This window comes from Jaculus jaculus, chromosome 2 (genome assembly GCF_020740685.1).
Source record: "Jaculus jaculus isolate mJacJac1 chromosome 2, mJacJac1.mat.Y.cur, whole genome shotgun sequence".
NCBI classification, from domain to species: Eukaryota; Metazoa; Chordata; class Mammalia; order Rodentia; family Dipodidae; genus Jaculus; species Jaculus jaculus.
The window spans coordinates 20846681-20861665 of NC_059103.1; the positions used below are offsets into that span (position 1 = coordinate 20846681).

Here is a 14985-nt window from a genome sequence, read left to right on the forward strand (position 1 = left end):
TTCTCAACAGGAGCAACAACTTACATTTTATGCCACACAATTCCTTATTGTAGAGGGTTGTCCTGTGCTTGCAGAATGTTCAAGCATCCCCAGCTTCTAACCATTGGATGCTAGCAGCAACGTCCCTTGTTGAGACAATAAAAATCATCATCTATGGACAATGTCAAACAGCCTCTTCAGTACAAAAGTCACTAACTACCTAAAGGAAGTACTTTTAAGTAAAATGGTATGTAGGATTAAATGATTAAAATTAAAAGAATGGAAAAACAACAATGAAATGTTTCATCCGGCAAGAGAAAGGAAATGGCAATTATAAAAGAATTAAATCTCTGCTAAGATCTAACATACGTGCACCAAGAACCTGATTTTCAAAGCCCATGGAGCAAAACCGATAGAAATGGAACAAATAGACAAATATATAGTAGTACTTGAAGACCAAAGCTCTTCTCTCAATAACTGACAGAAAAGAGAGAGAACCAGAAGAGATATTCACCAACACTGTCAACAATTTGTGCCAAAATGCTATTGACAAAAACATGCCCAACAACAGAATAACATTCTCTTCAAATACACAAGACACATTTGCTCACAGACCTCATTCTGTGCCATAACACTAGATCTAAGAAATCTAAAACTAAAATCATACAAAGTATAGTCTTTCACCACAGTGTTTTAAAATAGTAACAGAAAGGTATCTTTAAAATCCATGAACACTTTAGGGGGAAACACACACACACATCACCAAATACAAGAGGCTAAACAGGAAAAATAAAAATCCTTACACACAGCAAAACATTTTGGTTCATTCAAAGTATCACTTAGAGAATAAGTTGGCCACTTGGGCCAAAAAGCAAAATGCAAAGCTCTCCTAAGGGTTTCTTCAATTACAAGGCTATGGACAAGAGATGAGCCTAATGACAATGGCTGAAACTGAGTACTGGCCACAACCAGGCACCAGACCAGGCACTGCAGATGTCTATGCCCTGCACCATCCAAGAAAATAAATCTAAAAGCAAATACAACATAAAACTGAAAATATTCTAATTATTTATAAACAACTCTTATAATTAAAAACAAACATTTAAACATTGTTTTATTTTAATTTGTTTATTTAAGAGTGACAGAGAGAGAGAGAGAAAGAGACGGAGAGAAAGAATGGACACACCAGGGCCTCCCGCCACTGCAAACAAACTCCAGACGCACGTGCCCCTTGTGCATCTGGCTAACGTAGGTCCTGAAGAATGGAGCCTCGAACCAGGATCCTTAGGCTTCACAGGCAAGCGTTTAACCACTAAGCCATCTCTCCAGCCCTAAAAATAAACATTTATATGACAAGCAAAAAATTCACAGAGGGGCTGGAGAGATGGCTTCACAGTTACAGTGCCTGCCTGCGAAGCTTAAGAACTCACGTTCAAATCTCCAGGTCCCAGAGAAGCCAGATGCACAGCGTAATGTTGCACATGCACACAAGGGAATGCATGTGCCTAGAGTCATTTGCAGCAACTGGATGCCCTGGTGCACTCATTTTCATTCTCTCCCCCCCCCCTTCAAACAAATTAAAAAAAAAATCACAAAGGAAAAATACAGGTACTTCACAGAACTATGCTGACCATATTAGGAAAGCAACCACTATTCAATAGACACTTCAATGCCTGCATGTGCTACACTGTCCTGGGTAAAGCAAATGCAACAACAAACAAGGATATAGTGCTCTGGTCATATTAAGCTTACAATTATAGGACAGAAACAGGAAGGAAACAAACTGGTTACTTGCAAAAAGAAAAGGGCTTGAATAGAGCAGGATGATCAGATTGAGTGTGACTAGAAAGGATAACCCAGGAAGCCTTCCTGTGAAAGTTATCTTAGTTGCCAACCAGATGGGACTGAGAATATCCCCAAGGAAACAGGCCTATGGTTATGTCCATGAAGGTGTTTCTAGGCAGACTTGGCTAAAGAGTGAAGATTCACCCTGCATGTGTGCAGAATCATACTGAGCACTGGGATCCCAGGCTGAATACAGGGAGAAGGAAGCCCAGTACCAATATTCCTATCTGCTTTCTGACTACAGATGCAATGTGACCAGCTGCTTCACACTTGCCACAACACCTTCCTCACCGTAATGGACTGTACCCTCAAACTGTAGGCCATAATAAACCCTTTCTTCCATAATATGCTTCTGTCAAGTATTTTTTTCATAGTTAAGAAAAGTAACTAATGCACTTCCCAGTAAATTACACTAATGGGAAGTAGCCACCCAGTGTAGCTCTACAAGGACCGGTGTGAAGAATAGTGAGAAGACCAATGAAGTGGCACGGCCCAGTGCTGGTACATGGACAAGACACCAGTGTCAGGAAGTACTAGGAAGGGGTTTCAGTCTAGTTTCAAGTGTAATGAGAAGTCATTAGGTTTTAAACCTGGGAACACTTGTCTCCAAAAGAACTTTTCAAATATTCAAATTCAAAGAAGAGAACATGTCTAATTTATCAAGTAGATAAATTCTTTTGTTGTTATTTTTGTTTGAAACACAGTCTGATTATAGAGCCCAGACTGACCTCAAACCCAACACCCTCCAGTCTCAGCCTCCTGAGTGCTGGGGTTATAGGCATATACCACTGTACATAGCTTAGAAAAAGTAATTCTTATGTGGATCCTAGCTACAGATGACTGGGCTTCTGCATGAGAATGAAAATACTTAGTAGCAGAGGCCAGTAAGGTAAAAAGGAGACATAAAGGGTAGAGAAAGGAAGGGAGGAGGATACTTAATAGGTTGATATTATATATATGTAATTACAATGATTGTAATGGGGAGGTAATATGATGGAGAATGGAATTTCAAATGGGAAAGTGTGGGGGTGGGGAGGGAGGGAATTACCATGGGATATATTTTATAATCATGGAAAATGTTAATAAAAATTTAAAAAATAAAATAAAAAAAAATAAAATAAAAACTAAAATAAAATAAAATAAAATAAAATAAAAATAAATTAAAAAAAAAGAAAAAGTAATTCTTAACATTCAGCATGGCCAACAGACTTGGACAGACACTCCTCTCTGTTGGCAAGAGTGATTTGAGTAATTTATAACGATGCATCACAAATCCTTACATTACTGTACAGTAATACACATCCACTTTAAATGAAAGTTTTAATTACCCATGGAAATTAAACATGTGTGCAGAATTTATCTACAAAGATAACCATGACTGCACTGTGCTGAAAGAAGGACCAAGAAAATGGAAAGGTATTAATATCCATGATTAAAGAGCTGGTTAAATATATGATGGAATATCACATTGCTGAGGCAGGATGGAAAGACAAGGAGAATTAAGGGGTCATGGGAAATGAAAGGCACCCTTTGCCTCACCCCTGCTGGTGGAGAATCAAGCAAATCTCACAAACATGATTATAGCCTTGTTTGAACAGTCAAAGCATATGTCTTGATTTGCTTGTGACCTAGTTATACTTTTTGATCTGTTTTTATCAGCACATAAACATGTGTGGTACACCTCAGAAACAATCTTATGATCTCATACTCTAAAGATTTCTTTTGCATGTATATGTATGTACAATATACATGTGTGTATGTATAAGGGCATGAGAGAAAGAGAGAGAGAGAATGTGTGTAGCCAGAAATTGATGTCAGATGTCTTCCTCAGAAGACATTATTCTTTGAGAATAAGGGTTTCTCACTGAACCTGAAACTCACCAATTTGGCTAGACTAGATTGCTAATAAATTCCAAGGATCCCTGGTCCACCAGAATTGGGATTACAGGCACAGACCACAATGCCTGGTATTTACGCAGGTGCTAGGTATCTAAATTCAGGTCCCCATTTTGAACAGTGAGCACTTTACCCACTAAGCAGTCTCCTTGGTCCCTACTTAATTTTTAAAATCCACAGAACAATGTAACTTCAAAAGCAACCAAAATCATAGGCATGGCTCTAGTTGAGAAGCAACTATTATACCTCCTCTTGAGAAGCCCAAACCTGCTCTAGGGAGTGTAATACTGCCCTTTAGCCTCTCTTCCTCTCTTAGACCTGTATTAAAATCTGTAATAAACTACAACTGCACTTCATACTGACTCGGCCTGAAACTTTTTTTCCTGCAGAGTAAATCAAGAAGTCCAGCTTAATCTGAGTATAGAAGTCTCTAAAAAGAACTTGGGCTGCTAGAGGGAGCAGCATCGTGATACCAATCTCCCATTGCCTCTGACACTGTTACTAAAAATGGTAATGCACAAGACCTTCTGTTGAGCACAAATACATTTGAAAAACAGCAGTTGCTTGTTTTCACACTCTTTGTACATCTCACTCCACCAATCGAACTGCTACTGAGTTAGTGTCTCCATATAATCTACAAATAATTCCAGCTGCTATTAATACCACCATAGAAGATTCCTTACAACATACAAATTACATTTTGATGATTTAAGTGAAAAAAATTACATGATCTATGAAGTAATTAGCCTAAAACAATATTTTCCCTTACAGAGTCCTTTTTCTTTGCCTAAAATCACATCTTTCAAGCGTCTTTTAAAAGTCAACTACAGCCAGGCATGGTAGCGCATGCCTTTAATCCCAGCACTCAGGAGGCAGAGGTAGGAGGACTGCAGTGAGTTCAAGGCCACCCTGAGATTACATAGTGAATTCAGGTCAGTCGGGGCTAGAATGAAACCCTACCTCAAAAAAATAATAATAATAATCAAAAACCTAAAAGTCAACTAGAAAATGAATATTTATTCAAAAAGCAAAATAGATGGGCATGACGACTCATGCCTTTAATCCCAGCATTTGGGAGGCAGAAGTAAGAGGATCACTGTGAGTTCCAGCCAGCCTGAGACTACAGAGTAAATTCCAGGTCAGCCTGAGATAGAGTGAAATGCTACCTTAAAAAACAAAGCAGGGCTAGAGAGATGGCTTAGCAGTTAAGGCGCTTGCCTGTGAAGCCAAAGGGCCCAGGTTCAATTCTCTAGGACTCACATAAGCCAGATGCACAAGGGGCACATGTGTCTGGAGTTCATTTGCAGTGGCTAGAGGCCCTGACGCACCCATTCTCCTCTATCTGTCTGTCTCCTTCCTTCCTTCCTTCCTTCCTTCCTTCCTTCCTTCCTTCCTTCCTTCCCTCCCTCCCTCCCTCCCTCCCCCCCCCCCTCTCTGCTTGCAAATAATTTTTTTAAAAGTCCTCTAAATATGGGGTTGGAGAGATGGCTTAACAGTTAGGACACTTGGCCTGTGAAGCTTAAGGACCCAGGGTCCAATTCCCCAGTACCCACGTAAACCAGATGCATAAGGTGGCACATGTGTCTGGAGTTTGTTTGCAGTGGCTGGAGGCCCTGGCATGCCCATTTTCTCTATCTGCCTCCCACTCTCTCTAATAAATAAATAAACAAAATATTTTTAAAAAGCAAAGAGGCAACCTACAGAATGGGAAAAAATCTTCGCCAGCTATATATCTGATAGAGTATTAATATCTAGGATATACAAAGAACTCAAAAAGTTAAATAATAAGGAATCAAACAAGCCAATCAAAAAATGGGCTATGGAGCTAAATAGAACATTCTCAAAGGAAGAAATACAAATGGCATATAAGCATCTAAAAAAATGTTCCACGTCACTAGCCATCAGGGAAATGCAGATTAACACTACATTGAGATTCCATCTCACTCCTGTCAGATTGGCCACCATCATGAAAACAAATGATCATAAATGTTGGCGGGGATGTGGAAAAACAGGAACCCTTCTACACTGCTAGTGGGAATGCAATCTGGTCCAGCCATTGTGGAAATCACTGTAGAGGTTCCTAAAACAGCTAAAGATTGATCTACCATATGACCCAGCTATAGCACTCCTAGGCGTATATCCAAAGGACTCATCTCATCTCCTTAGAAATACGTGCTCAACCATGTTTATTGCTGCTCAATTTATAATAGCTGGGAAATGGAACCAGCCTAGATGTCCCTCAACTGATGAGTGGATAATGAAGATGTGGCACATTTATACAATGGAGTTCTACTCAGCGGTAAAGAAAAATGAAGTTATGAAATTTGCACAAAAATGGATGGACCTGGAAGAGATTATGCTAAGTGAGGTAACCCAGGCCCAGAAAGCCAAGCGCCACATGTTCTCTCTCATATGTGGATACCAGCTACAGATGACTGGGCTTCTGCGTGGGAATGAAAATACTTAGTAGCAGAGGCCAGTGAGTTAAAAGGGAGACATAAAGGGAAGAGAAAGGAAGGGAGGAGGGTACTTAATAGGTTGATACTGTATATATGTAAGTACAATGATTATTATGGGGACGTAATATGATGTAGAATGGAATTTCAAAGGGGAGAGTGTGGGGGGTGGGGAGGGAGGGAATTACCATGGGATTTTTTTAATAAAAATGCTAATAAAAACTTTAAAAAAATAAATAAATAAAATAGTTCTGCTCACCAGTTAAAAAAAAAACTCAAAATATCTGAGTATATTATACACAAAATAGATTAAATTTTTTTTTTTTCATTAAGTTCTCTTAGTGCTGGAAAAGCCGTGTGGTGAGTTCCGGAATCATACATAAGGGCAACATCTCATTTAGTCACCTAGACTGCAAGCAATTCACTCGTTTCCAAAGCAATTTCCCTATTGTATTGAAAATTTCACCTCAGTATTTAAAAACAATAAGATGATGAATAATGGATTTTTTTCAGAGGCAGGATAAGCAGAGAATCTTAAGTGTCTTTGTTGGCTGGTATCATACACACTTAATCGGTTTGTCACTCAAGAGAAAGCAACGTTTCCAGCAATTAAGTATAATTCTGGAAACATTTTTAAAATGAGTAAAAACAATGTGAACAAAGACGACAGAACAGACTACACAAACCCAAGAGGACTGTCGTGCTAAGGAGAGAGGGCAGCTGCTACCTCAGCTGCTGCCAAAGCCTTAAAAAAAAAATTAAGAACTTTCAACAGAACACTCAAATACTAAAGGGTGATAATTTACATGAATCTAAGTAAAAGGAGGTCAATGCAATAACTACCTTAAAATCTCACATTACCTTAAGTATCTAACAGCCTATTGTTCCCATTTGGAAGAAACTATTTCTGACAATTTATATTAAAGGAAAAAATGAATTTAAAATATACCTAATGCTCAAAACTTCTAGAAGGAAAAAAATAAACTTATCCCTCTTCATGCTAATAAAGTAGAAAAACAACAAAACTAAGGGCTTTAAATAAACGTGCATATGTTTCCTCCATGAAACACAACTAAGGAGATCAATTGTGTCACAAGTAGCAAGCTATGTGAACTGATGAGAAGTTAGAACTTTCCCTTCTCTAGCAGCAAAAGAGAGAGTGATATCAATAGAACACTCTGTCCTCTATGCCATGTGAAATGTCATATGGAAGCCCAATATGAATTTACCACAGGCATAGACAAGGCAAGAATTTATTGAAATATACTGCAGAAGAGTTACAGGTAAGTCTCCAGAAAGAATATCAAGCCACTGAGAAGGGTTGGAAGTTCGTTTAAGTTACTTGGTTTTATCATAATGGACTATTTGAGTGAGGTACTTATGTGGGTGGTTTGGTAGACATCTCATTATAGTGTTGAGTAGTACATTTCACAGTTGAGATTTCTCATTTGTATAAGATACCATGGTCATTAGAGATTGGTTAGTCTCCAAATGTTTAAGATATGATGGGTCACTAGAGGTCAGGCTAAAAATGGTCATGGTGTGATTATTAAAGTATGGACACTTTGCTTTTATTTTTAGTCTTTTGTCTCTATGTTGTGTTTGAGTGTGAAACATCCCCCATAAACTCATGTGTTTCAACACTTGGCCCCCAGTTGGTGGTACTGTTTGGGAAGGTTGTGTAACCTTTGGGAGATGGAACCCTACAGGAGAAAGTGGGTCACTTGGGGTGGGCCTTAAAGTTTTATTTTTTAATATTTTATTTTAATTTATTTATTTAGACAGAGAAAGAGGGAAGGACAGAAGGAGGGAGGGGGAGAGAGAGAGAAAATGAGCACATCAGGGCTGCAAATGAACTCCAGATGCATGTGCCCCCTTGTGCATCTTGCTAATGTGGGTCCTAGGGAATTGACCCTGGGTCCTTTGGCTTTGCAGACAAATGCCTTACCCACTAAACCATCTCTCCAGCCCAGTCATTCCTTCTGATGTGGTCTGTTTGCCTAGGATGTGCTAGGCCCCAATGTGTAGCCCCTAGAGACACTTGAGCATGGGTCCTGGGGAATCAAACCTGGGTCCTTTGGCTTTGCAGGCAAACACCTTAACCACTAAGCCATCCCTCCATCCAGGCCTTAAAGTTGTATAGCTCAACCCCATTTCCTTTTTGCCCGCTGCTTTCTGATTGTGACTGCAATATGACCAGCCAGCCTCCTGCTCCTACTGCCACGATGGACTGTAACCCCTTGAAACCAAAAGCCAGAATTAACCCCTTCCTTTTTTAAGCTGCTTCCTGTCAGGTATGTGACCATAGCAATGAGTAAAGTAACTAATATACTCTCCAAACCCATGTGATAGAAGCTTGATCCCTAAGCATTAATGTCAGGAAGTAGCATCTAACCAAAGGTGCTTTCATTACAAGGGTAACCTTACAATGGGCTAATGCCACCATAAACAGGGCTGGCAGAAGTGGTGTCTCCTTCACAGTCTTCTACCACATAGATACATAGCAAGAAGGCCACACTAGATGCTGGCACCTTGATCTTCACACCTCTGATTTTCCAGAACTGTGAGAAACAGACTTCTGTCTCTTACAAATAACCTACACTCACATATCCTGTTATAGCATAGAACAGACTAAAACTAATGGTAAAACAGTAAAATTAACTAATTAATTGGTGCATAAAAACATACTATAACTGTGATAACAAAGAAAACTTGCCAGTCCTTTCTGCTGCAAAGTAACTTTTTGTAAATTATCTTGAACCACAATTTCTAAAAATTCTGTAAAAAGCTAACATTAGGAATAGCTGAAATAGGGGATGGGGAGATTGCTCAGTGGTTAAAGGCATGTTGCAAAGCCTTCCAGCCCAGTTTCAATTACCCAGCCACCCACATAAAGTCACATAAAGCAAAAAGTGGTACAAGCATCTGGTGTTTTAAAATAAGAAATTATATCGAAACTACACAAAAATTGAGAGAAACTTTTGAACTGGAGTTACTGATACAATATCCAATATCCAATATTGTATTAATATAAATCCAGAAATACGAAGTGTCATGGCCTGTCAGCTGAGCATACACTCTAGTTGTCTAGAATTGTAATGTGCCCTACTGCCAAGTTTGTTTTCATGCTAAAACCTTTAGACATAGAAAAATTAAGTGAAACAGGCCTATCCCAGCAACTATAAATGTATAAAAATGTATAAAAGCTATAAATATATGCTTAAGTGAACTTTGGGATCCCCTTCAGGGGAAATTCTTACCTCTACAAAAAAAAAAAAAAAAAAAAAAATTCTAATTCCAAAGAAGTCTGGGCCTGGGCAAATAGATAAGTACTATCCTAAAACTTGTTCTTGGTGCTTGCCTAGCACAGAGGAAGCACTGGGTTCAGGCTAATGTATTACCAAAAAGAAAAAAAAAAAACCTCAACTGTGAACCATCAAAGTGAGAATGTTTCATCTTTACTAAAATATTAGATCATAGTCACTAAGATTCAAAAGGAAAGGAAATTGTGTATAGATCCTCAAAATAAGAAAAAAAAAGAATTATAAAAATCTGTGTTACATCTACCAAGAAATACTATTTTGAAGATAATCAGACAACACCCAACCTGTTCTTAGGATGAAACTCTTTTTAAACACTCAACTATTGTAGTATGACAAATCCCACTATGTAGTACCAATGGCCACATTGCTAGGAAACACAAAGTACTGAGACCAGAACAAACAACACAGTAGCATTCAATGTCACTCATCCTTCCTCCAACTAAATGAATGACACAGTTGTTACTTGAAATAGAGAAATAAAAATGTCAAGACAACAAATGCTTTTCTTTTATGTAAATATTTACTATAGAGACAGAAATCAATACATCACATGATTTTACACAGCATAGCAAGAACTCACCTCAAAACAAAAACCAAAAATCAGGCTGGGAAAATGGCTCAGAGTTTAAAGGAACTAGCTTGCAAAATCTGCTGGCTCTGGTTCAATTCCCTAGTACCCATATAAAGCCAAATGTACAAAGTGGCACATGCATTTGGAGTTCATTTGCAGTGGCAAGAAGTCCTAGCATGCTAATTCTCTCATTCGTATTTTCTTTCTTCCTCTTTCTCTTCTTTCTCTTTCTCTCTCTCTCTCTCTCTCTCTCTCTCTCTCTCTCTCTCTCCATCCCCCCCCACATGCAAATAAACATTTAAAAAATATAAAAAATCTACAGTCAATCATCTGGGAAGGGAGGGATGGTGGGTGAGTTATGGTTAGATGTACAGGGCATAAGGTTCTTTCAGAGGTGATAAAAATGCTCCATCAGTAATGATAACTGCAAATATCTGTTAGCATGCTAAAAGCCTCAAATGTGCACAACTGAAATATCAAAAATGCTGTTAACAATGAAGTAAATTAAAAGTGGTTTTAAAGTGAAAGAGTAAAGCTGAAGGAATAGCTTGGTGGGAAAGTGTTTGGCTAGCATGCACGACCTTGGATTTGATCCCCACCACACACATACACAAAGATTAAATAAAAAATAGAAATAAAAATCACAAATTGCCTTTACTGGTTCAACACCAAGAGAGAAGATGTGCTTCTCCCTCCTCCTACTACTAAAGACAGCCAGTAATCCTGGACACTATATGAAAAGGTAGAGAGATGGGCTGGAAACAGGGCCAGTGGTTAAAGGTGCTTACTTGAAAAGGAAAACATAAGACCAGACAGGATCAGGAACCCGAAGAGCAACACAATGAATCCTGAGTTTTCTGTCCCTCATGGACAGGCGTACTGCAGAGTTAACTGACACCAGGTACAGCCTGGCTTCTCCACCCAAAGGACCAGGAAAGAGGCTTAAGGGAGAGAAATCTTCCACTTAAGGAAGAGAAACTTCAGCTATGCCCCATCCAATTCAAACAAATTCAAAACGGCATATCCTACTTCACTGGATTCCCAAGGTATAAGGAGATGCTCTCTTCATTGCCCACATGGTATTAGGGCAGCCCTCCCACCTGGCAGTCATTGTAAGACCCACGCATAGAGATACCACTTAGGGATGGAATTGGCTTTTATTAGCCACTCAATAGTCACACCGCACCCCCATTTCTGAAACATAAAGACCTCAACAGACTGAGGGTAAGTAGAAAAGGCTGAAGAAAACAGAAACAAGAAAAAGCAGATCATTTCAAAGTTACTTTTCCTCATAAGGTGCCTGTGAAGTCTAAGGACTCAGGTTTGATTTCCCAGAACCCATGTAAACCAGATGCATAAGGTGGAACATGTGTCTGGAGTTTGTTTGCAGTGGCTGGAGGCCCTGGTGCACCCATTCTCTCTATCTGCCTCTTCTTTCTTTCTCTCTCTCCCCCTCTCCCCCACCCCTCTCTCTCTCATAAATGAATATTTTTAAAAGAAAGAAAAATAGGATAAACCTAAAGAAAGCTATGCAAACCAGTAATAAGCAATTGAAAGCTAAAGATTTTTTTTTTTTTTTACAAAGCTTTCAAGTAGTGAGGGAAATGACAAGGAATCCAGAGTGAAAACAATTCAAGTGACAGCCAGAAAAAAAGGTTTCACAGAGCCTGTCTCAAAAAAGAAAAACTTTAAGGGCTGGAGAGATGGCTTAGCGGTTAAGCGCTTGCCTGTGAAGCCTAAGGACCCCGGTACGAGGCTCGGTTCCCCAGGTCCCACGTTAGCCAGATGCACAAGGGGGCGCACGCGTCTGGAGTTCGTTTGCAGAGGCTGGAAGCCCTGGCGCGCCCATTCTCTCTCTCTCTCTCTCTCTGTCTTTCTCTTTGTGTCTGTCGCTCTCAAATAAATAAATTAATTAATTAATTTAAAAAAATTCGTAAAAAAAAAAAGAAAAACTTTAAGCAACCCAAAAGAAAGCAAAAAAGCAAAAGTAACATTAAAAAAAAAAAAAACAAGAAACAGGAAACATGATAAAACACCTCACTTAAATACAAATGTATAGCAAATTGCCTTGAATCAAATGATCTTCCTATAGCCAGGCATGGTGGTGCATGCCTACAATCTTAAAACTCAAGATGTGAAGGCAGAAGGATCACAAGTTTGAGGCCAGCTGACCTACACTGTCTCAAAAGCAAAACAGAGAGATTGGCAGCATAAGAGGAAAAACTGACCCAACAAGAAAGTTCTGCACTTCAAATTCAACAGTGTGTAGCAGTCAGCTTCTCCCCAGAATAAAATACTGACCAAAAGTAGCTTATGAATGGAGAGGGTTTATTTCTACCTTACAGTTTCAAAGAGAAGTTTCATCATGGCTGAGAAAGCTGCCTCACTTCATCAGACAACCGCAGCAGAGAAAAAAAGCCAGAGCAAGTGAGCCCTGAACATCCAGTGGATTTGAATGATCAATCTCAGGGTCCACCTCCTAGTGAAGCACCTCCTCCAGCAAGGCTCCACCAGCTGTGGGTTAAGTAAGAAGCTTAATCCCAAACACCTGAGGCTGTGGGAGATCTGCCACATTCCAACTATCACAGTGGGTAAGCTGTAAAGCTAACACTGTGCATACAGTAACCGAAGAAATGAGTGGCTATTTAGTACTGAATATAGAGTTCTGAGCAAAAAGTTAGAGACAAAGAGAAATATTATGTAATAATAAAAGCAACAGCTCACCAGTAAGACATTGGATTCCAAGCAAGTAGGTACCAAAAGATAAAAGTTCAGAGTTTATAAAAGAAAGAAACTCAAAATGTGACAAAATCTACTTTAAAACGATGGCATGTTTCCAATGATCACCTACAATTAAACCACATATAGAATTACTAATACAGTTACTACTGTGGGTAGTATCAAGAAGAGTAGAAATGACAGTTAAAGGACCCACCTTCTGGCAAGCACCTTTTTATTTAATTAATTTATTTGATGGGGGGAGAGGCAAAGAGAGAGAATGGGAACGCCAGGGCCTCAAGCCACTGCAAATGAACTCCAGATGCATGTGCCACCTTGTGCATCTGGCTTAGTGGGTCCTGGGGAATCAAACCAAGATGCTTTGGCTTTGCAGGCAAGTACCTTAACCGCTAAGTCCTCTCTCCAGCCCACAAGCACCCTTTTAAAAAAGGGTACCTCACTAGGTTCTGTAACCTCCAAGGTTCCCATAAGAAAAATAACAACAACCACTGTTTTATAGATGAGGAAACTGGGGCCCAGAGAGCCAAGTAACCAAGATCAAAAAATGGTTATTAAGGGCTGGAGAGATGGCTTAGCGGTTAAGCGCTTGCCTGTGAAGCCTAAGGACCCTGGTTCGAGGCTCGGTTCCCCAGGTCCCACGTTAGCCAGATGCACAAGGGGGCGCACGCGTCTGGAGTTCGTTTGCAGAGGCTGGAAGCCCTGGCGCGCCCATTCTCTCTCTCCCTCTATCTGTCTTTCTCTCTGTGTCTGTCGCTCTCAAATAAATAAATAAATAAAAATTTAAAAAAAATGGTTATTAAGTACATGAATGGGGATCCAGTTCAGTTCTAACAATATAGGAACTTTTGCTCTAGTCTCACAAAACATTCAAAGTTAGGCAGAGGGCAGTAATAAACTCCTGTTTATTACGACCCTGCCTGCTGACCCTTGCAGTATAATTCAGGAAATATGTTTGCTAAAAAAGTAAACAACCAACCAAAACGAAAAATGACTCAAAAGCTCAGATTCTGAAGAACTGGATGGGAAATAAAATCTGTATTCTTTTATGTATTAAGGTTTGTTTCTTCAGAGGTATGCCTGCAATAAAATAACAACAACAACAAAAAAAGGTAGCTACGAGGTTAATAACTCTCCATTCTAAAGTCCCTTATATAAAACGTACAACTTAAAGTTTCTCTCACAAAGCGTAGCATCATTTTGAGTGAGAAATGAAGCATGAGCCCAATCCAACTGTTAACCTAGGTTTATGAGACTTCCACTTTTTTAAACCACATGATCCCACCGCTAAACTAACTGCGGTCCCATGAAACAAGTTTAACCTTCCTGAATGAATCCTCTCCTGGTCCCACGTCCCAAAACCATTTCCTGCGAACACAAAGTGCTCCCTCCGTGCAGACCCGCCGGTGCTTGTCTGCACCGGACCGGGCGAACCGGTGACCACTCGGTAAGGCGTGTGTTTGGAAGGCGGGTCAGTGAACGTCCCACTTGTCACCGGGCTAGTTCGGTCACACGGCTTAACTTTCGGTCCGGGGCTCACCCAGGGATTCTCCCCCCACCACCCCGCACCCGCCCCACGGCGAGGACGGGGCTGTCCCCACCGACCATGCCGACGCCCCTCCACACCAGAGTCGGCGGGGCCGAGCGGGCGGGGAGAGGGAGGGAGGGAGGGAGGAGTCGAAAGCTCCGGGAAGGGATCGGGCGGTCGCCCGCCTTTACCTGCCGCGACGGTCGGCCCCCGGCCCGGGCCCCGCGGCGCTGTAATAGGCCGCGCGTTTGTGGCTGGCTACGGCCGCCGCTGCGCTGCGCACCGGGTACAGAGGGATCTGGTCCGCCATGCTCCGGCCACCCTCTCGCTTTCTCCGGAACTCCGCCGTCTCCTCCCAGCCCTGTCACCCTTCGCCCCAGCTCCGGGTTTCTTGAGGAAACCCCCCCTCCCCCGCATCCCCCGCCCAGTGAGTCGCCGGATGATGGCGTCAGCGAGCAGCTGAGGCGCGGCCGGAGGCGTGGCCAACAGAAATCGGCCTTCCCCCCACATCGTCGCGCCAGATGACGTCAGAGGAGAGAAGGCGCGGTGTCGTCCTTAAGGCCCCGCCCCCATAGGTGACGTCATTGCACTAGAGCCCCTGCGTCCGGGCCCCACCTCCGTCGTGGTGCGCGTGCGTGGCGGCCCAAATTC

At 41.0% G+C, this 14985-nt stretch overlaps 1 protein-coding gene across 2 annotated transcripts in view; it reads right to left on the reverse strand.

Moving 5' to 3' along the window:
- The window catches only part of Atp9b (ATPase phospholipid transporting 9B (putative)), a 226118-nt gene extending 211439 nt beyond the window's left edge, over positions 1 to 14679 (reverse strand). For both annotated transcript variants that reach the window (XM_004662637.2, XM_004662636.2), the window contains exon 1: positions 14526 to 14679. In XM_004662637.2, coding sequence (XP_004662694.1) covers positions 14526 to 14644 — 119 coding nt within the window. In that variant the 5' untranslated portion in view covers positions 14645 to 14679. The remainder of the gene's footprint in view (positions 1 to 14525) is intronic.
- Positions 14680 to 14985: the final 306 nt, after the last annotated feature.